General features: G+C 37.8%; 1 protein-coding gene across 3 annotated transcripts in view; it reads right to left on the bottom strand.

Moving 5' to 3' along the window:
• Positions 1-11,186: 11,186 nt before the first annotated feature.
• IFT57 (intraflagellar transport 57) overlaps positions 11,187-27,566 on the bottom strand; it is a 19,959-nt gene continuing 3,579 nt past the window's right edge. For all 3 annotated transcript variants that reach the window (XM_085319051.1, XM_085319059.1, XM_085319070.1), the window contains 9 exons: positions 26,726-26,844; positions 25,671-25,761; positions 22,213-22,281; positions 21,554-21,676; positions 18,792-18,863; positions 18,066-18,197; positions 16,727-16,789; positions 14,920-14,986; positions 11,187-13,739 (listed from right to left, as the gene is read on the bottom strand). In XM_085319051.1, coding sequence (XP_085175177.1) covers positions 13,561-13,739; positions 14,920-14,986; positions 16,727-16,789; positions 18,066-18,197; positions 18,792-18,863; positions 21,554-21,676; positions 22,213-22,281; positions 25,671-25,761; positions 26,726-26,844 — 915 coding nt within the window. In that variant the 3' untranslated portion in view covers positions 11,187-13,560. The remainder of the gene's footprint in view (positions 13,740-14,919; positions 14,987-16,726; positions 16,790-18,065; positions 18,198-18,791; positions 18,864-21,553; positions 21,677-22,212; positions 22,282-25,670; positions 25,762-26,725; positions 26,845-27,566) is intronic.

Raw genomic sequence — 27,566 nt, 5'->3', positions numbered from 1 at the left:
AAAACTTATCGGGGGAGACAGATGACAGACAGCACAATATCATAAGCTTACCCCTGAGATAATAAAGCTAAACGCATTTATCATCCTAGCTGGGTACACAGGGCCTTGCTTTGAAGAGCCAATCTGTGACAGCATGGAGAGAAGACTGCTATGCTCACAGACTAAATATGTGGTAGGTAACCAAGTCCAAGTAATCCTTTTGCAGCAGAATGGCACTGTACTAATTACAATAATACTACTCCTTTCATCTGAGCAATGCATAGCTAGGGACATATCTCCCTCTTCAGAGGTGGTGACYGAGGTCTTAAGGGGGTAATTAAGTGGCTGGAAGCCACATGTGGCTAAACAGTGACCGGATCGCAGCCATATAAAAATGTAAGCAAATCCATAAAGGCTACTTGCACTGGGATCCCAAGCTGCGCTAGAAGTCACTTATTTCTGGAGTAAGTCATTAGCTGCGCTCTCAGGAGAGAGGTGGAAAAATGCTGATTGCTAGGTATCTCTCTGCATCACACAGCCTCCCAGAGCTGTCTTTGGTCCAGCAGCTCACACGCCACCCCCAGAAGGCACCTGTGCCCTGTTCCCACTGCTTCCTAGCAGAGCCTGGACAAGGACTCTGCAGTCCTCGCTCATCCTCGCTCCTTCTTGCTTGAGCTGCTGCATCTATGGAACCAGTGAATCTTTTTCTGGAGCTTGGCAGGATAATCCACTTGCCCTGCCTGCAGTCCAAATACACATTTCAGCCAAATGTTTTCAACATTTGGCCTCTCTTTAGGCTGAATGGGTTTCTAATGGTATGTGAATCGGGCCTGGTGGGGCCAGGGGGAAGAGAGGAGGATTACTCTTAGTACTAATTTAAAACTTTGAAACAATTCATACCATTCTCGAGATATATTTAAGAAACTGAAAGCTGAGTGAGGAGATTGTTTGTCCTGTGGAAGTTACTGATTACCCAATACGTGCAAGCACATCATTAGTTCAAATACACTGAAGCATGTTTGGATCTAATGGTATTTACATAAATATGAAGAGAAATATTGCTAGCATGCAGTCAGTTGTATGGGGAAGGGCTGAGGAAAGGGGGAGGAAAAGATGGGAGAGATAAGAACAAAGCGTTTTCATGAAACATTTGGTATAGCTGTAGTCTCCAGGATTACAAATAGCTCTCCAAACTCTCCAAACTCATGTACATAAAACAGCAGCTGTAATATGCTTCACTGAGGGACAACAGCAGCAGCCTAATCGACTTAATAGAACTGGCAGAAGGGAAAATACTGGCCAAGAAGCAATCGCTAGCCCAGTCACTTAAAAAAAAATTAAAAAGGTACAGGACATGTTTTGTGTCCACAGAAAGGAAAACAAAGTTGAATTTGCCTCCCCCTAGTTCCTTGGGAACTATTCATTTATAGGGCTCTTCCCTGCACTAGCAGCTTAAAATGCTTATTCAACTCTGTAAAGCAAGAAGATGGATGCAAATTCACTACTGCCGTGCCCCACACGCAGCCACATTAATGTCAGCAGCAGTAACCACTGCTCAAACTATTATTTCGCTTGGCCCAGTATGTTCATTTCACTGATAAACTCTTCTGCCTTTGGATGAAATTCTGGCTTATTTCAAAAAAAAAAAAAAAAAAAAAAAAAAAAAAAAATTTTAAGTCCACAAAAAAAAAAAAAAAAAAAAAAAAAAAAAAAAAAAAAAAAAAAAAATTTTAAGTCTCCTTGGCTCCCAACAGCTTTGCCTGGTTAGATTTCCCCTTCCAGCTAAAAAAAGAAAATAGACTGATATCTTTTGGCAGCTGTGAAATGGTTGCATATTGTGTATGTTTTCTTGATGAGTTTGCATGAAATGGATTTTGTTTTTCTTTTGATGGATCTACCACTTTTAGCACAATGTCCATACAAGATTAGCAAGAGTTTCATTATTTTAGAGGAATTTTTATGTGCTTGTAGTGGCATGTGTGCCATTTCTATACAGTGTTATGAATAGCATGTAAAGCTGCTTGAGCAGGGAAATGGAACTGATGGAGAAGTGTTTCCCCAATGAATGCTTGATATGCTTTGTGACAGGGTGCTGTTTGCTAATCATAAGGCTTTGCCAATGGGAAAATTCCATGAGATTCAGATATTAATTCTTATCACTTCCCAGAACCAAATTCAGGCGCTGTATAATACATGAAACCAGCTGTACTGGGTCAGCCCATTTACCCCAGTGTCCTGTAGGAACAATGACCAGATGCGAGTGCCTGGGGAACAGGGTGACATRTATGGTAGTTCTTATCTTGCTTCCTCAACCTCCAATCATATTTAGCTCAGACTCCCTGAACTCATGCTTTTTGTGTATTTTATAATCCACAGTGGAGAGAGAGCAGGTGCAGCTTCCACTAAAGACAACAGATTTTGCACTAAGCTGCTCACCATGGGTGAATTTGATTGCTCTCCCTTCTTGTATGGTTATGTGCATGAACCTGTCTAGTTTGTGTTCCAGAGTAATGCTATTATAAGAATAAAATCAATGGCTGACAAAGGAGATGTTTTGATTCAAAAGGGAAGAAGGACAACATGAGTATAAAATAGGGTCAAAAATATTATGTGAGATTATAATAATAATAATAATATGAGATAAAGTGGCTGGTCTTCTACCATTCTCTTGTCCAGTGTTTAATTTAGCCATAAAAGTCTTTCTCAAAAATCATGTTCAAAAGAGTGCATGTATGGGCATGTATGTCTGTCGTCTCTGGAAACTGAATGCTTTTGTGAGGTGGAGGCACATCTTTAAACTGTTTCTCTCACAGGACTTCTCAAGATCGAATTTACAAGCAAGATTCATTAATACTGGAATAATTAATAGGGTATTTTATTTTTATGTATTATGTACTCTTGCCTGTTTGCTGCTTGGCAAGACTCTACTACAAACAGGAGCTGTTAATGGCTCACCTGGAGTCACAAGCTCTGGCCTCGTGGGGTGCAGTTGGACAATCAGCTGAAGCTGATTTAACTGTAGATTACCAGCAAAAGACCCCTGTACCTTCCTCTCCTCTGTTTTGCATTCTCATTCTTTCCAAGGGGCTGTGCAGAGCGAGCAGTAGAAAGGTGTGCACCAGGAAACAAAAATGAGAAAACAGACCTTTCCACTGCAGCTCCTCATTAGATCAGCCTAAACTGGCGGTGAAACTGAAATCCTGGGTTTGCACGTGTGATGCTGCCGCAGTGGCTGCCAGTGAGATGCTGCAGCTCCGCGTGGGCTCCGTCCTTCTTCCAGCTGTAGAGCTGAGCAGCTATTGAAGTTGGGACTTACAAGGCTTTCCAAACCCCCGAGACATTACCCTAGCTTGGGGGGATCAGCCTCAAAGCTGGGGACCCAGGACTCTTCCCAGGTGGAGTGGCCCAGGCCTGGGGTGTGGGGGTGTTTGGCTGGTCCAAAGCTCTGGGGCACTGTGCCAGGGATGCAAGAAGGAGTCCAGCTCAACCCTAGCCTGAACATTGCAGCTCACTTGTTTCAAATGAAATGTTTCAGTGGGCATTTTTCCACCTGTGTTTTGTTATACAGGAGTGTTTCCAAGCAGCTCATCTTCAAGTTGGAGCAGGGACAAAAAGGGAACCAGAAATTATTTTCTGAATTAAATGAGACAACTTTAAATTTAGCTGTTGCCTCACATCCAGGAGCAGGTCTCCAGAGGATGTTTTTCCAGCTAAATTTGATTGGAATATAACTGCCTTCAAATCTGGTGTACTTGAAATGATAATTGCAAGTTCTGCTCTTTGACATCAGATCTAAACTTGCAAGCTGAAACAAGGAAGTATTCAACAGGAACACCACTGGAGTTACTACTGGTGAACCGAAAAACTACAAAACATAGCTTTTGTTTTAAATTTTGCTATTGCCTGTAAAAATTATGTTGAACATAAACTGTTAAGGAACAAAGTCCTTTTTATCTACTGAGTAACAGCAGATAAATGCAGTTCACAGCCAAAGAAGGAGGAAAGAAAGCAAGGTGGTAAAAATAGTGCCCTGGAAGGGGTTACTGTAAGAATTGTTTTACCCTCTCCCCTCAAGATAGGAGCCAAACAAGGACAATTTTATTCAGGCTTGTAGCTGTTACCAGTAGGGTTGCTTGTAGTCTTGCATCAGTGTATACTGCTCTTAACTAGTTCTTTGTGGCTGCAGCAGATATGTAGTATCTCGCTGCATAACAACTGAAACAGCTCCAGCTATTCAGAGACCAGAACTGAAAGAGCAGCTAACAAATGAGGTCTATGTGAAAAAGACAGCATTACTACGGCATATTCAGCTCACTGGGCTCTGCCTTCCCCCTCCTCCCCCCTCCTCTTCTTCCTTTTATTATTTCCTTTCCTTGTGTGTCTGTTTCTGAAGCTGCTTAGCCTCTGTCCTCATCCAACCTTTTGACTTCCCTCAATTTTTTATCCTTATTTCCTTCGATTCTCATTGTGGCTTTTGCACAGCAAAGCTAGTTCTGGTAAACGGAAGTTTTGTTTTGTTAGTGTGTGCTCGGGGCGGGGTGAGCGCGTGTGTGTATGACAACTTTCTTGCGCTTATGTTAAGGCCATAGCAAACTCTAATTTCAGACCAGTTTGTTCTCCCACCTCCACTGCCTCCTTTTCCCTCTTCCTTCAAGCAAGCTGTTCCCTTTTTTTCCCCAGCAACTGCGCTTCTCTCTCTTCTCTTTATGCTCATTGCAAATATACTTGCTCCAGTGCTTTTGCTTCCTCATTAACTTCCTTCCTAATTACAGCTACCTTCTGCGCCTTTACATCACAGAAACAGCCTCATCTAGGGACTAATGACTTCTCCCAAGCTGCACCTTTCCCATTTCCTTTTTGATTCCTCTCTCTACATGAGCACGTATGTCTGTTTGTTTGCTCCTGTTCACACTTCCCACTTGCTCCTCTGGCTTTTGTCCTCGGAGTCCATCCTCCATGTGAATGATCTCAGCTAGCATGTTGAAATCCTTAGCCTTGCCTTCCCTTCACTCTGCACACTTGTGTGATTTTGGATGCCTTTGGGGTCTCTGTTCCATTTTCAGCTCTCTCTGAGGCAGAGGTGCTGTATATGGGGTCTGTGGTTCAGAGCTGGCCATGGAAAGAAACACTCTTTTTTGCCTGAAGCAATGTTTTGTAAAAACTCAGTCAGGAAACAACTGAGTTATTTCCTCCTGAYGTGGTGAGGTGTACGCCCAGCAGGGTGATTTTAAGAAACAGGGAAGAGCAAGGTGCTGCTCAGGGATAAGAGTRATATAACTTCCCTACCTGCTTGTGTGCTGGGAACCGAAATCGGTAGGAAGGCTTGAACACTATAATGTCTAAGGTCATGGTATGTCCTGGTATGTGCAGTGCAGAATAGCCACTCAAAGAATATGACTCATTTTGGCACTCTTGGCTATTTAACTGTATGAGTGATTTGTCAGAGCCCTAATGACTCAGTCTGAAAATTTCCCTGGAATATCCTCACTGTAAAGCTTGTGAAAGGTGAGGTCACTGCTAAAATTAGCCCCAAACTGAGTCCACTACTGCACTCCTAGGAAGGCAGTCTTGAATGAAAGGGGACCCTGAGCGCTGACAGCTGTAATCCAACACAGGGTGAAAAGCACCAGCAAGTGACTTCCAGTACTAACCTGACCACCCACTGGAAACAGAAGCCGTCTTGTTTGGCTTTTGTTTTCAAATGGCCAATAAGAACAGATAAGCGCTGGCACCATTGTCTGTAATAAATGTGTTTTCAGCCAGTGGGAGACTGTGGTGTGTTGTAAACAATTGTCCTACTGATTAAAGCATAATCAATCACAGAAGTGCAATAAAAGATATGCTTGCCAAAGCGTCCTTTAAAGATCAGGATATATATAGTGGAGCTAGCACACTTCAGACAGTGAAAAGGAGATTAGCCTCATTCTCCAAGATGAAATACAAAAGGGAGTGTTGTGCAAAGATTTCATAGTCATTTACTGTGGTTGCATTTGCTGTGTCACAGCAAAATTCTGTCTTCTGCTTGCCAGGAGGTCCCTCCTAAGTTACTCTAATATACTAGCATTTTGTGTTCCAAATAATCAAAAAATAAATGCCAAGTTTCTTCTGATAYGCATGGCGAGATCTTTCTGTAGGCTGTGGGTCATGTCCACTGCTGTGTTCCTTTATATTGAGGTCTCTCTGGCAAATAAGGAACAGCAAATTCAGATGTTCAAAGATATCCCTGAATATATGGCCRTAGGATAACAATCTGGGTCTAAAAGGAGTATTACAACATTCCAAAGGCTTCATTCATCTGGTGGCCTCGTTTTCTCCTCCCATTTGTCCTTCTCTTGCACACCATGAGAATGGTGTTTCAAAAGCAAAAAGTTCCCTTTTCCTAATCAAACCTTCTGCTTTTAAAGGCTGAGGTAAGTTACTTCGAAACTCTGGGCACATTTACAGCTCTTTAAGATGCGTATGAGAAAAAGTTTCTTTGCAGAAGCAGGTGGTTGAAATATGAGGGGTTTTGAAAGCCTGAAACACAAATACATCTCTCCTCCAGACAAAGAGAAAAGAAAATCCATCCAGAGTTCTGAGGGCTTTAGGGAGAAAGATTACAGTTTTTGGAAACGTGAACAGTGAGACAGTGAAGACCTGGAAAAAAACACAGTGAGAAAAGSTAATCCTGACTCAGAAGCATGGGTAGCCTGACCCTGAGAACAAGCCAAAGGAGCAAGTAATAGGTCTTCCAGGAGAAGACTTGAATTTGTGAGCAGGTTATGTGTATTATTTGCTGCTTTTTAAATTCTTTCTGGGCACAGAAATAACTTCCTCTCTTGATAACCATTCTCTCCTCCTCCATTACAGCGATCAATGAGACACTGATTTTTGATTAGCTGCTTTTAACAGAAGGGTGACAACTACCATGGACCTCCCCTTTCTGTTTATGTGTAGTTGTGGTAGCAGGTTAGGTCTGCCTTCCCTCCTACAGTCTGTCAGAGCAGCAGGGGACTTAAAATACTTAGCAGAGCAGCTAAGGTTCCTTTGCCAGGTCCATCTTACTGCTCCTGCTCTCCTCTTGACACTCAGATGAAAACGATGTCAGCAAGACCGCCACCTCCCAGCAGTGGGTGCTTACATGTGACACCCTACAAAGTTGCACCACGTTGTTTACATCCTGGCTACCATATATTCAGACAGACTAACCACATCAGTTATATTCCGGTCATGTTGTAAAACTTTTCTTTGCAACCATGTAAGTTGGGGCTGTCAACATTTAGGACAAACAGCCAAATAGCACAAGAGTTTGAGAGCTAGACTGGAAATGGTTTTCAGCAGAGACTGAATACGTACTATATAGCAGGGTATGTTTGTCAAACACAACTATGAAAGAAAAAAGTAGGAATGCTGAACCTCCCCCCCCAACACTGCTGTGTCAGCACAACTTTTAAATGTAGACTAAACTCTAAAAACATACATTTTTACTGAAAACTGAAGACTGTAATGTAATGAGTCAATCTTTTGTCGCTAGGCACAGCAGAGACTCTAGTTCTGCCTTGCTATGTTACACTGTTTGTGGTCAATGAGAATTTGCTTTATGCCTGCAGTGCTAGTCTGGCTCATGGCTGTATGAGCAGTCTCTAAATGTTTGCAGAAAACATTCTAGCTATGAAATGCAAAATCTCTGTCATTACATATCTGAAAGGAATCATCATCATGGAGGAGTAAGCTTCACATCTAAGAGTGACGAGGAAYGGAGGACTGATTAGAAAGCAATGAAGGAAATACAACTAAGTGAAGGCAAATCTTCTATATTTAAGCTAAGAGACTATGGAAGAGCTTTTCAAAGGATGCTTTTTCATTCCGTCAGTTTGAATTTGTTACCTCTTTATCAATCCTAYATACAACAGAAAGAAAATCTAATTGACCTTTAATTGTATATCTTTTCTAACACAGTTATCTGTAATTCTGTTTTTCAATAGAGATTTTACACACCCATACTTAATATTAAGTACATTTTTGCTAAAGCAGAGTTGTATTAGAGTACATTTAGCAATAACACATTCTCAGCCTAGAATACCCAAAGTAAACCATTTTTGCCCAGGAACAGTCTTCTCAGAACAATAGTTTTTCTTTTTTGTTGCCATATAGTACATCTGAAGATAATAAAAAATCCCAGGTATGTTTTATAGGGCGTAATATGGGCATTTACTGAAAGCTGTAATGAAATGGTTGCCAGACAGATTACTGCAAAATTAGTGAATGGCACTCTTAAGATCACAGGATTTTCATTGTTTTTACTGTTGTTTGATAGCATTTATCAAACTCTGCAGAAATCCCTGTTGCCATCCTACTGGGAACTTGTACACTCCCTCTAGCAAAGAAAACAATGATCAACAGATTGCAAAACCTTTTTAAACCTTCTGTGACATTTTTTGGCTCTAGATCCCGGAAAATTTCACAATCGCCTGTCTCACTTGGTCTGACTAATGGCTTGTATTCTCTCCCAAATGGGTTCTTTGAGGGGAGGTAACACGATCATGGACCAGCAACACTGACARAAGGATAGAGAAATCTCTCAAAAATCTTGTCAGAAAGTATATATCCCCTTCTCTTCCCTCCCCCCCTCASCCCAAGATACAGTAAGAAACTTCAGCCATAAAAATAGAGCAGAGGAGCAGGGATAGGAAAACTAGCCCAAGGGATGGCTACGATTCACAGCTTAATTCTTCAGGCTACTGCCAAGTAACATTAAGATGTTGTTTGAAGTACTGCCATCCCTTGAAAGCCATGGAAACRGAAAATACTTTGAATGAACAAGTATGATTATTGAGTCAAGAAGAATATTGTTAAAAATAATTATTCTGTACTTCTGACCTTAAATTATTCACCTTTGTTAATTTTTACAACAGAGAATTAAGACACCTGTGAATGACTAGCATGTCTCAGCAGTGGCTGAGTACTGGCTTGGAGTACTGGGGTATAAGCCATCTTAATTACTTAGGACCAGGAACAAAAAATGTAAGTCCAACTGTATATGATAAGCAACAGACTAGCATTATTCAAATTGATATTTGCTCACAAGAAAACCACCCTCCACCTCACTCATGCCAGGCTTGTCTGTGAAGAATTATCTCCAAAAGGGTGGGRCCTTTCCAAGGAAACTGGAAGACATTTCCAGTAAAGTCAAGCCCTGCAGCAACAACCAAATGTTAGCTAATAGGCTAATAGCTGGGAAAACCATAGTAATTGTGTTTGCTGAAGAAAGAAATATGTCAAGAGGAGGAAACAGCAGATTAAAAAAAAAAATAAAAAAAAAAAAAAAAACACACTTTTGCAACCTCACAGCCCTCTGTGGAAACTCCCCACCTTTGAACAATACATAATCTGGCTTTCCTATCATCTGTTTACTTAAGCTCACATGTACTGATGTTACAAGCCATGATTTTCCCAAGTTTTAKTTGAAGGCCAATGGTCTCCTGGGCTGCATTAGGAAGAGTGTTGCCAGCAGGTCAAGGGAGGTGATCCTRCCCCTCTCCTCAGCCCTGGTGAGGCCTCATCCAGAGTACTGCGTCCAGTTCTGGGCTCCCCAGGACAAGAGAGACATGRAGGTACTGGAGAGAGTCCAGYGTAGGGCTACGAGGATGATCAGAGGRCTCGAGCATCTGCCCTAGGAGGAACAGCTTCGAGAGCTGGGCCTGTTTAGCCTGGGGAAGAGAAGACTGAGGGGGGGATCTTATCGATGTGTACAAGTACCTGWAGGGAGGGTGTCAAGGGGATGGGGACAAACTCTTTTCAGTTGTCCCATGTGACATGACAAGAGGCAATGGGCASAAACTGAACCACRGGAAGTTCCGCCTGAMCRTGAGGGGGAACTTCTTCCCTGTTAGAGTGACGGAGCACTGGCACAGGCTGCCCAGAGAGGTTGTGGAGTCTCCTTCTCTGGAGATGTTCAAAGCCCGCCTGGATGCAGCCCTGCCTAACATGCTCTAGGTGACGCTGCTGAGCAGGGCGGTTGGACTAGATGATCTCCAGAGGTCCCTTCCAACCTTACCRATTCTAAGATTCTATTTCAACTCTTTCTCAGAAAACACCCAGCCACTTCAAAAAACTTTAACATATCAATGTGAAAGTGGAAGGCAGTGAGGCTGCAGGAGCCAGGACAGAGTATTCTCAGTGATGTTTTTATGCTGCCAAAGTCAGCTGCTAGCTTCAGCAAACTGACAGGCAGGCGTGTGTTCAACGCATGTGCACACGCACGTGCAGCTGCACTGTGGCGGCACACTGCAGCACTGACATTCTTAGAGTGGGACGAGAGCCAGCATCAGAAGAAGCAGCTTCACACTAATTCCTTCTTTTTTAATTAACATTTGTCAAATTTGGATAGAAGCCCAGGCTGCAAAATTTGGATGCAAAATTCAGAGAGCTCAGAAGCTGGAAACATTCACATGCARGCTCTTGATTCAGGCTTAGCCCTATTTGTATGTCATGTAAAGATGACTTAATTGCTCTTACTGTAACTCATAGTAATATTCATGGTGATTTTTTTTGTATGTCGCAGTGCATTGCAGAGGTATACTCCAAGAAAGTGCCAGAGTTTAATGGTAGATGGACATTTGTTTTCCCTTTCAAGAGATTTCTGTCTCCAAATATTCTTCAGAAGATAGGAGACTTTTATAGCACACCACAGCTTCATACATGCCCTACTACCTCCTATCCCCTACATCTTAGGGACACCTTAATTCCATTRGTCTTCAGTTCTGACTTTGTGTTAGATACAAGTGTTGTAGGAAATAATGTGATTTAGTTTTAACATGACACCTGCTTCCTGCATCGATCCACTAGTGGAATAATTATATGGATAATCTTTTTTTTTTTAGAACAGCCTTTCAGACTTCTCATGGCAGATTCCATTGCTCTCCTCATGCTTTCAAGGAAGGTGGTGTGGCTACTTGCTGCCTTGGTCAGATTGCTTTCAAAGCAGGTTCAAGTGATTTTACTGTTCCTTGGGCAAATGCTACTCTTTGCTAGATGAAAATTAACTTATGACAACAGAAGTGTCATGCATAGATAAATGCAGTTTCAGACAGTACTGTGAAAAATAATGTAGATGAATTACATATAATTAGCACACTATTTTAGAATTACTTTGGCATAAAGGACATTAGCTTCCCTTCTGGAGACCTTTATACCACATAAGAGTATTTTAAAACAGAGAAAGAATCTTGATCAACATAAGGCAAGGTTTTTATTAAATTTATTTGTTGTATTAGCACAAAGGAGTAGTTTGGGGGGAAAGAATTTACATAAACAGCATTTATACAGCAATCCTAAAGCATTTGTGTGCTTTGCAGGCAATGCAGAAGGGTTTGCTTTATCCTAAGTTGAAATAAACCCACTGTTAAAGTAAATATGCAGTAGCAACACCACCTTATAAAGGGAACATGAATAATAACTTTTCTAATTTAAGCTGGATGTAGGAGGATATAGGTAGGCAGCAAAGAGGTTGGAAACTGATTTCTAGGTGTGATTCATAGAGATTTTTGGCAGCTGCTTGCACAGGTAAATTATAATATTTAGCATTTACATATTGCTTTTCATTTATTAAAATCTGCGGGGGTGTTTTTTGTTTTTGTTTTGGGGAGTTTTKTTTTTTGCAAATGAAATACTGAAGCACAAAGTTGAGAAACTTGACACCCATGGGACTGACTGACAGTCAAGCTGGTCAAGCGTCTTTTTGTTTTACACAGGACACATCCATTGTTTCTACAAAATACTGCTGACGTGACARATTTGCTTTTGAGTGAGAAACTGTTGCAAGATGAGTGGAATTACCTACAGAAGTTAGGGGAGGAATTTGATATAACTGGAATTCTAACAATTTTGTCTATGGTTTACAAACATTAGTAATCCAAAGGATGTACTAGTATATTAATATGGCTTGTTCTTCACTCCACACTCCATTAGCTTATAACCTCTAGAACCACTTTCTAGCTCATGTTTACCAAGAGAAAGAGTTCACTGTTGCCATGACGTTTCCAGCCCCATCTCTCTATATTTTTATTTCATTTTATATTATACATCTAGATTTGGTAACATTTATACCTGACAGAGATCAAAATTAAGTGTTCTGACAATGACAGAAATCAAGAATAATCCAAATGAAGTCAATGGGGCTTTATGTATGCTGCAAGTGAAAGCAACATTTGACTCAATGCTAATACAAAGCGACTCTGAAATACAGTGATGATACCAAAAGGAAAAACAGAAAGCCAGTAGCGATCTCCACATCAGTTTTCACATTTTCCGGCCTTTGCGTAGATTATCTTTTTATTGCTTCTGTTACAGGCAATGTAAAAATAAAAATAACTACAAAAAACATCCATGTCAGATGACTACTCCAAAAAAGAAAAAAAAGTGAGGAATGGGGTTGTGCATTCACAAAGTTGTACAGGGCTCAGCTGTGGCTCTGAACTGCCATAGGAACACACCAAAATTGTCCCAGCACTAGTGTGGAGTGTGTCATGTTGTGTGCCCCCTGCAAGTACTGTCTAGTTTCTGCTTTGCACCTTTGTCCTTATGGAAACATAACAGTAAACTTACTTATGTTATCCAGACATCAAGGTCAGAATAAATTCAAGGCTGTACAACAGACACAGAGAAAAGAATTTGTAACAGCTTGGGAACATGCATCCAATAGTGACATATACAGAAACCTTCTTGCTTCATCCTAATTGTGAATAATTTTAAATACTCAGAATTTCAGAGAAATACCAGTAGAACAGRTCTTGACGGAAACATTACATATCCACCCACCACAGGGCTAAGGAAAAGGGCCACTCCATGAGTAAAGTCATGCAGGGAATGGAGCCCACGTTTCATGTGAATGTCAGATCAGTAAACACTAGATCACATTCATCTTCATTGATCATACACATAAAGATCTTCCTGGAGTCATGATGCTAACCAGTGATTGCCTTTCAACCACAGTCTGATTTTCAGTGGGGCCCAGTGACTTGAAATCAACATTTTAGATTACTATGCTCGGTTCATAAACTTCAAGTGGAAGCAACAATTTACTTTGACTTGCAGCTGAAATCAAATTTGACCCAGGCTTTTAGGAAGGGTAATGCTGTATTATTTCAATATCAGMAATTAAATACTTTAATATATGTAAATGGCAATAATAGACATTTTGAATTCCTTTCAAGTCCTTTGCAAGCAATTTTCCTTCAGCACTGTAGAATATCTAATCAGGTTTAAAGATTACAGGCTGTGTCAGTAAAATTCTATAYACTTTCACATTCCTTAGCATTCTACAATGAAGTAGACATGTTCATTAATAAGAATTTATTAGTATATTTGTAAGACATTTGCAGTAAATCTTTAAAGCAAAAAACTAAATGTAGGTCCATGTTGAGTCCAAAGTGTGCATAATGTTACTTAAAAGTGCACAACAAGCACCTTGTTAAAAAAAAACAAACAAAAAACCCCAAACCCACCAAAGTAGAAAAACAAAAGGAAAAAATATCCAAAATAACAGAAAAGCAAATGATGGAAAACTGTATTTTGTGCATATCAAGTCAGTTCCAAACAATTTTAATAGGCACCTACTGTGGTTTCTGGAATCACTGTTGCATGCATATCTCTAGTCATATTTGATTTCTCTTTTAGCTTTGACTGGAGTAAGGTGTGTTCCATTACACCAATTCGTATGTCCATCTGAATAGTTTCTTGCTTCAGTTTTGTTAAGGCCTGTTTAATCTTCACTAGAGGAGCTGTTTAAAAAAGATAAATAGCACATCTCTCTGTCAGCTGACTTAACACAACAAGCATTCTTATAATTCTCTCCTTAAAATTGAAGAATTGAATGAACAAAAGGGTGTTCTACTCTAGAGACATGACTGTACTGATACATTATTTTTAATATGCAAGACACTTTAAAGATGAAAACAGACAGTGACAACTTTGCTGTCTTTGACATCTTGGATCTGCGTAAAGATGTGCATAAACATTAGGATAGGTTTGTCAGTGATGTATTTTGCTCAGTTGTAAGCCGCATCCTCATAGCTGAGTTGGGTTACGGTATAGGTCATCTTACTTGTGAAAAAGCTATTAAAATAGCTATTAAAAAGCTATTAAAACTTAATTTCTAATCCCTCACTCCCAACTAGTATCATCCTACAAATGCTGCTGCATCCTGMTGATCCTTGTGATTTTAGGCTTTGGAGTTTATCCTGATTTTTGTCCATGCTGTAGTACAGAAAGTGTGTTGCAAGGTAGGTGAATAGCTCCTTCCCAGTGACCATGCTCAAAATTTACTTATAAAACAACAGCTGTGACTATTTAAGTAAATTAGCCATTGTGGTTACAGCTAAATACAGATACAGCCTGCATATTTAGCCATACAATAATGTGCATCAATTTGTTTCTGCATTTGTACTCGTTATAGAGTTGGAACAGAATCCCTTTATCAGAAAAAATAAGCCATTAAACCCCGAGTCTGAGACAAACTAATTCAAATAGCTACATAGTTTTAAATATTGAAGAAGTCCATCACAAGCACCAGAACGAATTTTCTGACTCCAGCTAGCCTTAGCAGAGAACCTTATAGCTACTGCCAGTAACAATTTGAGTTACCGCGCTTGAACCTGCATGTGTGTGAAATGCCTTCAGTAAGTTACCAGTTATTAAAATCTGAGCCCCGAAAGTTTTGTCTTAGATTTTGTAGGTAATTTAGTAAAGGAAGGAAATGCTGGCATCCCTAGCTTCCACAGACATACATAACCTTCTGAAAGGGGTTATGACCTCTTTTCCTTAGACACTTTAAAAAAWTTTAGTATTGATATTTTAGATTAGTCCCTCACTCTGACTGTTTATTTTTCTTTAGTAAAGGTCCAATTATGTATCTGTCACTGAGAAAACGGGTGTTTTGTTTGAGGTAAGAAACATACTTACCACCATCAGTCATGCTGCTTCCTTTCTCTTCCATTTCCTGCTTTACTCTCTCTAATACTTCTGTAATCTTAAATTAGAGAAGATTTTATTAGTTAAACCAGATGAACATCAAGTATAAAAAACAAACCATTCTTTTGAATGACTGCATTCATTAAAAAAAAGAGAGATCTGTCTTAACTGTTGTATCCAGAGAAACAATTTTTTTCAACTATGATGAAAATTTAATTTAATTTAAATTCTAAATGTAGTAAAAACTATAGCAAAAATTGTAAAAGGTTGGCTAAGCAGCATTGATATTACTGAGAATCTGCACTTCCCAAAGTAATAAAAAGAACAGTGCAAGTGTTGCAGTGCAGAACACTGCGATATCACTACAGACCAAGATTCACCAAATGACTATGACAACTGCACTTCTGGAAACAGCAAGGCTTCAGCAGGCGATGRTGGAACCCTGAGCAATGCTACTGCAGGAAAAGACGAAGCAGTAGCAAAATCTGCTGGCATGGCTATACATATGTGAAATGCATATATAAAGAATAAAATACATTTCAGCACTGACTATCAACCAGTTTGCCTTTATAGATGATGAAATGCAACTATGTGATTCAAAGCTACATTCAAGGTAATTATTTAATATTTTTGGCTATAATATAAAAACGAAAAGCCTTTCACGTTAAGGCTTCAGTGAAGCCTTTTCAGTTAAAACAAGCAAACAAAAAACCACGTCACTTCATTCTTATTGTATTGTATTGGTGACAATATTGATACATTGTCACCATATCACCTAGTGGGCTGWGATTTGATCACATCCTTGAGGGTAAGTCTATGGTAACACCCGTTATGTTTAATTTAGCATAGATATGCACCCCTTTATTAATCTAGTTCCAAGTCTACTAACCTGTGACATACATTTCTGTACTAATCTGTCAACTATTTCCAAAGCACGAAAACATTTTAAATCTGAAGTCATCATAAAGTACTCTCTTTTTCAAAACTACTCCTTGAAGAGTGAAATAGAAAGAAGTTCAAATTCTGCAGAAGCCATACACTAAGAAATCTTTGACAGAAAACTTTTGTTAAGCTGCTATGATTATTACCTACCTAAAGTCTCAGACCTCTTTTAGATTTCCAACAAGYTCTCACAGTGGGGTCTATTACGTGACTATTTCAGATCTATTAGCCTCTAATAAATAAAGTAGACTTTTCAAATCCAAACAATTGAACTATTCTGAGAAGTTCTGAATTGGCCTAAGGGTTGAAAATTGGAGGATTAGGTGTCTGGGTTTTGTTTTTATTTGTTGCAACATGGATTTAAAAGAAATTACCAGAAACACAGTCCTAAGTTTGACTGGCGTCAAAATTACTATTTGGTCAAATAATATTTCAAATACTTGGAAAGTGAAAATTTCTTTTTTTGTGTGTGTTCATTTTTACCAAAAATAAGAGTTGAGTTTCTCTTCTTCCAAAGGCTGCATAGATGTGACTTGATTAATCCTCAATAATTCTAGGAGAGAGGCTATAACATACAGGAACATTTACCCTCATTTACAAATTGGGGAAATTAAGAGAGCTTAAAAATACCTTGCCCAAGTTCACAAGTTAAAAATCAATGGGAACCTGGGATGAAAATTCAGGGATCTGACTAGACCACTTTCACTCAACAAACATATTAAGCTTTAACACAAGAACACATCTAGAAAAGAACCTAAGAACAAGAAAAAAACCTAAGTTTATAAAATCGCAAACACTAAGTCTCTGAAACATTTTAAAATAAGCAAAATGCAAATTATGTGAAAACATATTTTACCTCTGAAAGCACTTTAATCCTCTCGGTTACTCCTCCACTTCCCTCCTGGTACTTCTCTCTAGCCTGGAAAGAAGCAATTTTTTTGCTCTAATGATAAAAACTGAAGAAATATACACATATAGCTCAGAGAATTYATAACACCAGAACCTGACGTCATGAGTCACAAGCCCAGGTCTCCCACAGTGTCCTAATGACATTAACAGGGTGATACATATAAGGTTTTCCTTGAAACATCAGCCCATACAATGACTATCATTCATAAATTTAAAGCAGTCTTAAAAATTGTTAGTCACAGCCCTAATGCATACACAGTAAGAAGTAGGTTTTCCTAATATTATTTACATGTGAGGAAACAAACACACAGAAAATTTATCAGAATGGAGACAGAGCCTAATACTGAAATCCAGAATACTTTCAACAGTAAATTACTCTCTTGAAATTTCAGTTTATGACTCAAGTAGAAAATGTAAGCTGCTGTTTCTTTAGCTGTAAACAAATCAAAAGATACTGCTACAGTAATCTTTTTCAAAGTGTTACAAAAAATAACTTTGAGAATATTTTGCATAATCTGAAATTAAGTTTGCAGTCATTCTGCAGTGAATCCTSTCTCCCCTACCCCATATATCTGGAAATCAAGAGATCAAAAATCATCCTGTACCAACACCATATTTTTACTTCTTTTATTGAACAGAGTAAGTTTACATAGCAAAGTTGCACACCAGTGTTCCTAGTTTATTATCTGAGGTAGGTAACAGTCATATTCAATACTTCAGTTTACCAGCAAGGTAAACAGCAAGCACAGAAGTCAAATCCTGTTAGTCATATTTTTATGTAATGCCCAGAAATAGGAGCAAAAGGGCTAGCCAAATGGCAGCTTACACAAGATTCCTAACTAGAAAATTAAGAAGCTTCTCAAACAGCAGTCTATTGATACAAAAACTAAATGAAGTAGAGCGGTAATCAGAGTGCTTTGTGCAAATTAGCGCAAGTAATCAATTTAGGAAATGAGCGCTGGACTGACACTGTAGTTTTTCCACTCATCACAGATGTGTGAGCTTCACAAGGAAAGCAGAACTAGCAATTTACTAGCAGCTCAAGATTGGCAACAGATTTACATAATATTCATGCAAAAAACATTTACTTTCCTTTGTAGAATAGCTGAATTAAAACTGCTAATTTAGCTTAACAACTATATAATTTGACAGCCAATGAATTTTTCCCATGGTTTACATTCAACAGCAGAATTCACAGAAAACTCCTCCAATTCTTCTTTCCCTTCTCCCCTACTTAATAGCAAGTTAATAGAAAAGAAAGCAACCACAATAGGTCTGTGCATTACCTCACTCAACAAGGCTTGTGCTGAACGGTATTCTTGAACCAAATGCTCTAACTGATTGTTGATGTACTTTTCCCTGCTGTTGATCTTTTCCAATGTTCTGCTGATTTCATTATGAAGTTTGTCAAGGTAACCCTAGAAAATCATATTCTGTGGGCTGACAGTATACAGATAACACGTAAAGAACATTAAAACGATGCTGTAATTCAGAAGGGATATGGAATCATACAAGTGAGAGAAAAATAGTACAAAACACTATGTATAACCAATGAAGAATTACTCYTGGACGTCTTCTGTTTCACCCATCTCTAAAATTTTTCAAGCTGTAGTGCTTCCATCAGTTCTCCCCCCTGATAAATTACGAATGTTACCATCAATAAGTTAACAGCAGCATTTGACAGCGCTTTTTGTTTATTTTGTTGTAAATCAACTGTTAATCAGATTGTATTATTCCATTTTGCCCTCTGTACTCAGGATGTGCTTATGCTAATAATATGTTAATGAACTGTTATATCCCTATTAATCCTCATATGTAAAATGACTTCCCACAAGATCTTTCTTGCCAGTCCCACTGTCCTTAATCATCATTATCACATATTTCCTTTTTAGTTGTACAGCATTATCTTAARGAAAGTAATTTTCARTCTATCTCTAAATGTATATCTAATAAAAGAGAAAATAAAAGYATTGATAAATCAGTGGAATATTCATAGCACATACAAGACATACCCTAGTTTCTTTCAAAGCAGATTCAATTCCATCTTTATGCTGATGCATTTGATCTACATGGATCCTCCARTCCTAAAGAAAGATGCCACAAAGTAAAACATAAGTAAAATACAGCTTTATCCTTCACTGGTTGCTAAAGGAAGGCTGATACCCAACTCAGGGTCAGTCCTCTTGTGTACTGTTACCATGTATYATTCTGCCACTGCTATGTTCATACCCAGAGGCACTTGCTTAATGTGACAGTTGATAAATCTTCTAAACACTGCAATGTGATGCTCAGATCTAGAAATAAACAATGACATGCTCAATGATAGGGCAGTAGCTATGTTTTTTAGAGTCTATTTGATCTTCATGGAAGTATTTCTGCAAGAAACCACTCCGGGCACAAATATTGAAAACAATGATTATAGCTCTGCTAGCTAAGCTTATTCTTAGGGAGAGAAAACAAGTGCTTTGAATGTCCAAGACCTACAAATACAGAAGAACTATCAGATCTTCCTTTTCTAGTTAACCCTTACTATTATCAGGAAGAAGATGGAAAGAAATGAAAAATGCAGCAATACTCAAACTTGTTTTCAGCAGTGGGATAAAGCTAGAAGGGAGGAAAACTATTTGCAATTGCTAAGTCATAGAAAACACACATGGAGTCAGAGATGGGGGAATAAAAAATGGGCTGTTTTAACATGACTAGGTAGGCATCTTTTACTCTGAAATTAATTCCAGTCTTTATGACAAATTTTCACTTATCAGTTCAGACTTCTACATCCCCAAGACCCAGAGCACAGCTGCAGGCAGTACTTTGAGTTCAGAATGAAGYAGAGTAGCAGCACTGCACAAATAATGTTATTCCAGTATTGTGTTTCTGAACATACTAATAAGATTTTTAATCTTTTGGTAGYGTATTGGTCAAGGTGTTAAAAAATAAAGTGATGCTGATTGATCTTTATCACTTGAAATCAATTCTTGTAAAATAGGTAAAGAAAAATGGAAYATGGCAGCTGCATACTTAATAAACGCATGCCTGCCTTCAATCACAAATAGTTTCCCTGACTTGAAGTGATGCTACTCTACTCACCTTCACAGGACATGCACATAACTACCAAAGGACTGGTGCTTCTATCAGATAAGCACATGTGAGCACCTTCAACAGCTATTAAGCTCATGAGGTTTCATTGATATTTCCAGGTATGCAGATGCCCACTAGTCTCTTCAGGAATTAAAMAAAGGCTAATAAAGAAAATGTGTGTATGCTGTATGTCTTACATTGGCAGCAGACTCAAGATCCTTTTCTTGGTCTGGTGACAATTGCTAGCAATTTTCCAAATGTTGAAGTTAAAAATAAAATAAGCAACAAACACTGGAAAACAAATAATCCCTTCCCTCAAAACTGTAAAAATACAATTAAGTTTCTAATGCACTCTGTTAAACTATTAACTTTCTCCTGGTATGACATATGCATGCACAGCTGAGGAAACTGAATATGATACTCTTCTTTATCAAAAGAAAAAAAGTCAAACTAGAATGAGTATTTTTTCCACTTATTTCTGAAAGCACAGAAACTAGAAGAAGAATCCTCTTTTCATGTTCATTTTGACAYATTTCTTAAAGTCAAGAGATGATGCATTAAAATGGGAGCTAGTAAAACTCAGTTCCTACTGTGGCTTCAATTTTCTCTGTACACATTTATCAAGCTTTCATTTCTTAATGTGGGAAACAAGTATCATGCTCTCTGTAACAGGTGGGCTTGCTGAAGACCAGTGGAAGGTAGCCAAAACCAGGAGTTTCTTCACATAGAAGGGAATGTAGCGTAAAACAGGCAAGCAATTTAACATGTATTTGACATCTCAGTCTTTTTTTTTTTTTTTTGGCAAGATCAATTATCTTTCATTGAATTCTGTATCACTCTGCAGACTGCTCCACCRCCTCAACTATCTGGGCCACTACAAATGCACAATTTCAATACTGCACCAATTCATGCATGTTATACAAGCGCTTAGAAAGAATGCTTGTGGCAATGCCAGGAAAAGGCACTAGACTTTGACTGGCCAAAGGCAGATGTCTACATCTGAGGTCCTCATTCTAGATTCTTTAGATTGGATTATGGAGAGAAATACACATTTCTAGGAAATGATAGATTTCATCTTGAGGTAGCTATCTAGCCAGACAAGTAAAATCAGTCCTAAGAGTACTCATTTCTTTTTGCTGAATATAAGTAAAGCCCATGATGACTAGATCAGAAATAGAGACCTATTTTACTGCCATATGAAGTTCAGCAGGATGAACTCCATTTAATCAACCTTTTATGTGGCTGACAAATAAAACAGTTGCATGTTAAGAAGCTCCTCAGTTATCTTCCAGGAAGATCTATTAATAACTGCTAGACTGAGGGTATAATTTCTCAAAAGTATGAAACCATTGGAAATGTTTAATGATTTAAGAAGTTTCCACTGAATTCAGATAAATGTATGAAAATAAGGTGCCCTGCTAGCAGCAGGAAAAAAGCAATTATTATACAATACAGAAGAAAACACTATTGTGAAGTATTTCTTATAGAGTCAAAGTAAGCAACAAAGGTTCTGACATGATAGGCTTGGAAAAGATTATTATTTAGAACACCATTAATAATGATAATAATATCATTATTAACGATTCTGGGCATAACAAAAAAAGAGAATAAATGTAAATGGAAATGTAATCAACATTGCTGATTCAAAGCACACTTTATTCACCAAATGTACACACACAAATCCACTCTCACATACCTTATTGTCAGTCCTGACTGTAACTTTCAGCTGTGGAAGCACACGTTCCACTTCCAGATTCCACTCTGCTGCATCTGTCGTGGACTCCAAAATCTCTTCTTGCTTCGCAGAATCATTAATGTCCTGCATTAAAAAAACAAAAAACAAAAAAAGTTTTATACAAGAGATGATCATTATACATAGTGAGAACTGTTAGAAGCCACATTACAATGCCTTACAGCATTCATATCAATAAATCACTTATATCCAGAAAGATCTAGAACTACTGATATAACTGAATTTCTAATGGCTTTCTTTGAATTCATAAAGATTAGGAATTGAAGTAAGTATCTTTTCTGAACATAGAATTTAAAAGAAATGCATGTAAGAAACTATAACAATTTTCAGAAATAACAGGGGAAAAATAATAAAAATGCATTTAAGAAACTAACACTGTTTCTGTAATAGTCTCTGCAAAAATGTCTTGTAAATCATCCTTGCAGGGAGATCACTTTGGAAATTGGCTGTTTATTTTTCTTTTARAATAAGCTAATTCACTTCAGTTGGAATATTTTTCAAGTTTAGCATATGCAAGTATTTTCARATTTAAGTCTAGCATAAATAAATCAGAGCTAAACATATCAGACCTCTTAAGAGGGGGTGGATGAGTAACAACTTACTGATTTGTAAGTTTGTGCCTTTAGAACATTCAGATCGATGAAGTTTTCTTCACTGTCTGACTCTTCTTCCTTAAGAAAAGTTGCAAAGTAAGACTTCAATAATTATTGCATTTTCTTTCTTCAAAATTTTTATTTTGCAGGAGCACAGGAAAAGGGGTATTAAATTCCAAATTTCTGAACAAATCAGAACATGGAGAGTTTTTGAAAATGGAGCTTGCATTTACATAAAATCTTCTGAGGACACACAGCATCTTCTGGTATGAGCAGGCAGATGGAAACTGCCTCGCATTTCCCATTTCCCTGGAGGTGCTACAGGATTAAAAGCCAAGCAAACAAAAAACATGATATGGGCCATTATCAAGAAGTTACAGTACCACAGGACTATTTTGGTGTAACCAAGCCATAAAACTTTCCCTTTAAAAGGAATAGGAACAGCTAAACCTCTACACAGTATTCAAGATGCAGTTTGCAACATGGATTTACATTTGCAGAATGATGCCATCTTTTACRGATATCCAGAATGATGCTTTCTGTTTCACTCCATTTTTTTTCCTAATACCACCAATCAGTCAACCTACTTTCTTGCCCATGACTGAGCACAGGCCTGATGGGTTAGTAGAATTATTTATTCTAGACTCAAGATTTCATTTTTCAGTGATCATGATCAGCTCAGAACCTATCACTGYGTATGTAAAATCAAAGATGTTTTTCCCATATGTTACTCTCTATGCTGAACTTCACCTGCCATTTTATCTATGCTGAACCTGCCATTTTATCACCCATACACTTCCCCTYTGTGCAGTCTGACCTTCTGCAGTTCTTTTCAGTCAGTTCTTGTCTCTTCCTCTGAAGCCAGTTTTCATTATTCACCCCTTTTCTAAGCAATTTTTGAATGCTGAAATAGTACAGGCCTTAGTATAGACAYCTTCAGGACTCAATTAGTGAAAACTTGGGAGCTTATTCCTGTACCTTACCTAGTTTTCAACCAACAAGGACCACTTACATTATGCTAGCTTATTTGATTCTGGCATATTTGGCCCTTAACCCCCTAATTCTGCAAGGAATTAATGGTGACTAGATTAGAACTTTCTTTTGCTATGCAAATAATATGTACTTGTGCAGCACATAGAAGAATGTATTACAACACTAAYACAACATTAAAATAAAAGTGTAGTTATCAGAACTGAAGATAGAAAATGAATAGATTTGGGCTGGACTAGCTACTGTTCACGTGGTTCCCCAAGACATACAGAACTAAGCATGTCCTTAACAGCCTCATCAGTTTTATTCGAAAGAAGTAAAGGTGGAAAAAACAATCAAAGAAGCTCATCATTAGCATTTCACCAGTAGCAATTCTGCTGAATKCCATTATGCATACAGGTAGTATATTCAGGACATATCAATATATTGGCAGCAACAATGGATTGGAAATAAATTGTTATATCAGCATATAATTAAACCTTGYAGAACCAACAGGGGCTCCAAAACGCGGTCATCTGCATGGTTTAAACCTAGTTGGGTGGTTTTACCAACACACAAGCTTCAAATATTTCACTGAATGTTAGGTGTGAAAATCATGGTCTCAAGACACAATCTCAGAGCAAATACAGAGATTCTTTCAAGAGTTTCATCTGTGCTTTAGTTAAATGTTCTTCTCCACTTCGCCATTTAAACCTTAGGTCTTAACAAGACACAAATAAAAGCAGATAGCTTAYTGTTTTCTTTTTTAAAGCTCTTAGCCAACAGTTATGTTTTGAGGCTTGTCAAACACGCAATTCTGAATGCCTCTTTCTTTCTCAGAATTATTCAGACTTTTCCTGTGGTGACTTCATAGCAGATAAAAATGCAACCAGATATTGATACTTACTTTCCAGTGTTTACATATTGCATAAAATTAGGCTGGAATTTTTCTTGGCTAATAAAAATGAGAAAAAGGCAACTCTCAGGAAAATTGTGAGAAAAAGAGGAAGAGAAGTGAACTCTTCAGCTTATGTTTTTGAGGACTATTGTGGCACATGAGTTAGGCTGAATTCAGAGCCATATGATAACATTACTAGCATAGTACTTTCCACATTTGTGACCTTCAGCTGTTCCCAAGCACTTGAAAAAGCTGAATATAAAAATATGATAGTTCTGGCATGTTCTATCTTGTATTGTTGCACTTAAGACTCCAGAAAATTCTTTTGCCCTCAAATAATTTACTTGCCCAGCAAGTGAGTACTCCTCAGGCACAGCTTTGACTATTTTGGTTTGTGATCTACATTAACTTTGCAAAGAATCATCACCTTTTGGCTAAGCCAGATGTGAAACTAACTTCTTTTTGTTATTTTCACTTCAATCATTTTCAACTAGCTTTCCTCTCCAGAAAAGTCTTGTTTAAATCAGCAGTAAAACAATGTACTTCAAGTACACCAAGAGAAGCTCGTGAAAATGAAGATGCCTCCTTGCGATCACATTATGCCACTAGGTTGCAGACAGTGAGACTCCAACTCTCAAAAACAATCTGCTGAGAAAGTCAATCAGTAACAAAACTTCTATTCAACATCCATCTATCCATCACTAAATGCTAAAAACATATTTGAATTTATAGCCTTATTTTGTAAGGCTAGGCAACTTCATAGRCAAGGCAACTTCACTGTAATTATTACAGGTAAACAGGCCTAAACAAAAAAGCTGATCCTCAAACATTGCCATGGTGGTGGAAAAGGATATTTCAAAGCTCTTGAAACTATAATCTATAGGATATAGGGATAGTTTRTGCTTTTTTCTTTACATCTGTCATGGTAATTAGAGCTCATAGAAAGMCTTATTTGCAGCCTGAATGGATGACATGATATAAACATTTTATTCATAGAATATATTGTGATGAAGTGCCATTATATTGCCCTACAAAAACAATTCTGTAACTTTTATTTCGGTCATTGTAGGCATTTTTAAAACAAATCCTCAGTTTCTAGAAGACCTTTTTCATCTACTCTCTTCCCAAATCTTCAGCTCAACTAAGTATCAAAGTTATTGCTTGGTATTTACAGTAAAGTCTGATTTATGACAGTTAGCGCTCTATTAATGAGGCGCTGAGCAACTATTTAAACAAATATTGGCCAACTCTGGAAGCAGGGATTGGTTCAAGTGTCACTGAACATCAACAGCTTGCCTCAGTAGAAAATAAAAGTTCTGAATCTATCTAATTTTAATGTCTTGCTAGATACCACCACACTTGTATTAACTATAAATGCTCATTAGGCTGTATGTTCTGTACTGAAGAGTTTATAACCTTATCTAAAAGGAAACAAGAAATCCTACAGAGAAGGTGGTGATGCAGGAAAGAAGATGCAGGGAAAAAAGAAAAAACAGTAGAAAATACTTCCTAAACAAAGCCAAATAAAATGTACAGTGAGTAAAAATTATCTCATAGTTGACCAATACCAACATAATCAAAGTCAGTCAGGTAACCTTACCACAACTTCCTCTTCCAGTTTATTAAGTGTTAATTCTGCATCATCTTCTGTTATTTCCTCTTCTTCTAGCTCTTCTGTTGGATATATTGGTCTGCAGTATGTTCAAAGAACACCAGCTTATAAACACAGTTAATAAGATGTTATTCTGTAAATTGCTCCTAATCAAACAAAAGACTTCAGGAGGAAAATGGATGATGCAGAATATGACTAGACAGTGATTAGTCTCTAATATTTTTAAACAAATAGAATTAATATTCAGCCTCAAAGCCTTTGTTCAACTTGAACTTAGTCTTCGAAGCGAGGGCTAATTATTATGCTAAGCACTATAGCACATTTGTACTGCAAAGGCAGCTGGGGACTAACTTTTGATTCATTTTCTCTTTTGGTCTAATTTTATGAAATTCAAGTACATGTCTGAATTTTGGCTTACAGATGAAATTCAGGTACTAAATAGATAAAGTGATAAAAAATTTCCAAGGTAGAAATTACTTTGCTATACCCTGACAAAACCAATCAGAGGGAGGGAATAAAATAAAAGAGCACTTTTAAACAAATTTTCATATACTTAAAATTATTCTTCATCTAATTTCTCCTGATATTTCCTTCAGATTAAATACTCAGAGTTACTGCAGCCTATTTGTAACAGGATTCAAATAGTGCGCATACCTCCAGCTGTAAAGGTTAAGAATTTTGCTAATGATTGATAGGACCTAAAGGGATATTAATGTTTCAACAGAACTATCAGATTAGCAAACAGTTACATATAGGAAAATGAACAAAAYGAGGTAATCAGTCAACTTTTTATTAATTTAGCCTATTAATTACCAAAACTCATTCTTGCCAGTAATGCCACTAAACTGCATGAATCTGCATGAGGAATTAATCTGACCTACTGCTTCAAGCCTAGCTGAATTTGTTTTGAATCTCACAGAAGTATCAAATGAAACATTTCCTGTCATTATCACATTTTGTCTGTTATCCTTTACAATTACAATTTACATTTGTTCATTGGAAAATGATGTATAAGGCAGAAGTCTTAAAAGTGTACTACATACCTTTTCCAGCTAAAGCCAGTGTATTTCAAGGCTTCTTCAGCTAAACAGTCCAGAACGTAGCATGCCTGTTCTCCATAACCTGCCTTTAATTTTGAGGGAGGAAAATCCACAGGCCTTCCCTAAAATAGCAAGATAGTGCTGTTTACTAGCTGCTACCCATCAATCAGGCTTTCTTCTCAGGAAAGTAATCAGATTTTTTTTTTTTACACTAATATTGAAGTGTCCACTTCATATGAAGAATTTACCAATTTAAATTCATATTCTTTCCCTGTGCAAYTCCAGTCAGGTAAGAGAAGGGAAAGTAGAACAACCCAAGGAACAGATGCACTATAGAATCTTAAAGTACGCTGTGAGAGGATACCCACAGGGAGCAGAAGAGTCAGAAGCTGCAAGGGAGCTCAGTTGTCAAGCAGACACATGACATGCTGGCAAAGTAATGAACAGCAAAGGAGGAAATCAGGCACTGAGATTCAAACACTAGCTTTTCAACATTGCCTTGTTTGTTCCAGATTTTATTGATAATTTATTACTGTCCTGCAGAATTACTGTCTTAATATGTTACAGTTTTACTTTTTCAGTGAACAGCATACTTAACATTGTTTAGAAGTGCATCACAGTATTATCTTCCACAAGATCATATTTTATACATATTTTACAAGTACATCACAGTATAATCTTCCATAAGATCATATTTTACACAAATATTTTACACTATTTAGGTTTTGATTTTTTATTCAACTGTACATTTTGAAAAATAGTTACTGAATTATCCCTCAGGCAGAGAAGAGAATTCCCTCTTAAGTAGACATACCCTCCTGACCCTAAGGGGCTTTTTTTTTTT

Source organism: Rhea americana, unplaced genomic scaffold (assembly GCF_003343005.1).
Source record: "Rhea americana isolate MKP2758 unplaced genomic scaffold, rheAme1 scaffold_118, whole genome shotgun sequence".
Classification (NCBI taxonomy): Eukaryota; Metazoa; Chordata; class Aves; order Rheiformes; family Rheidae; genus Rhea; species Rhea americana.
The sequence above is the reverse complement of the archived record's forward strand: the minus strand, read 5'-3'. Positions and strand labels throughout refer to the sequence as shown.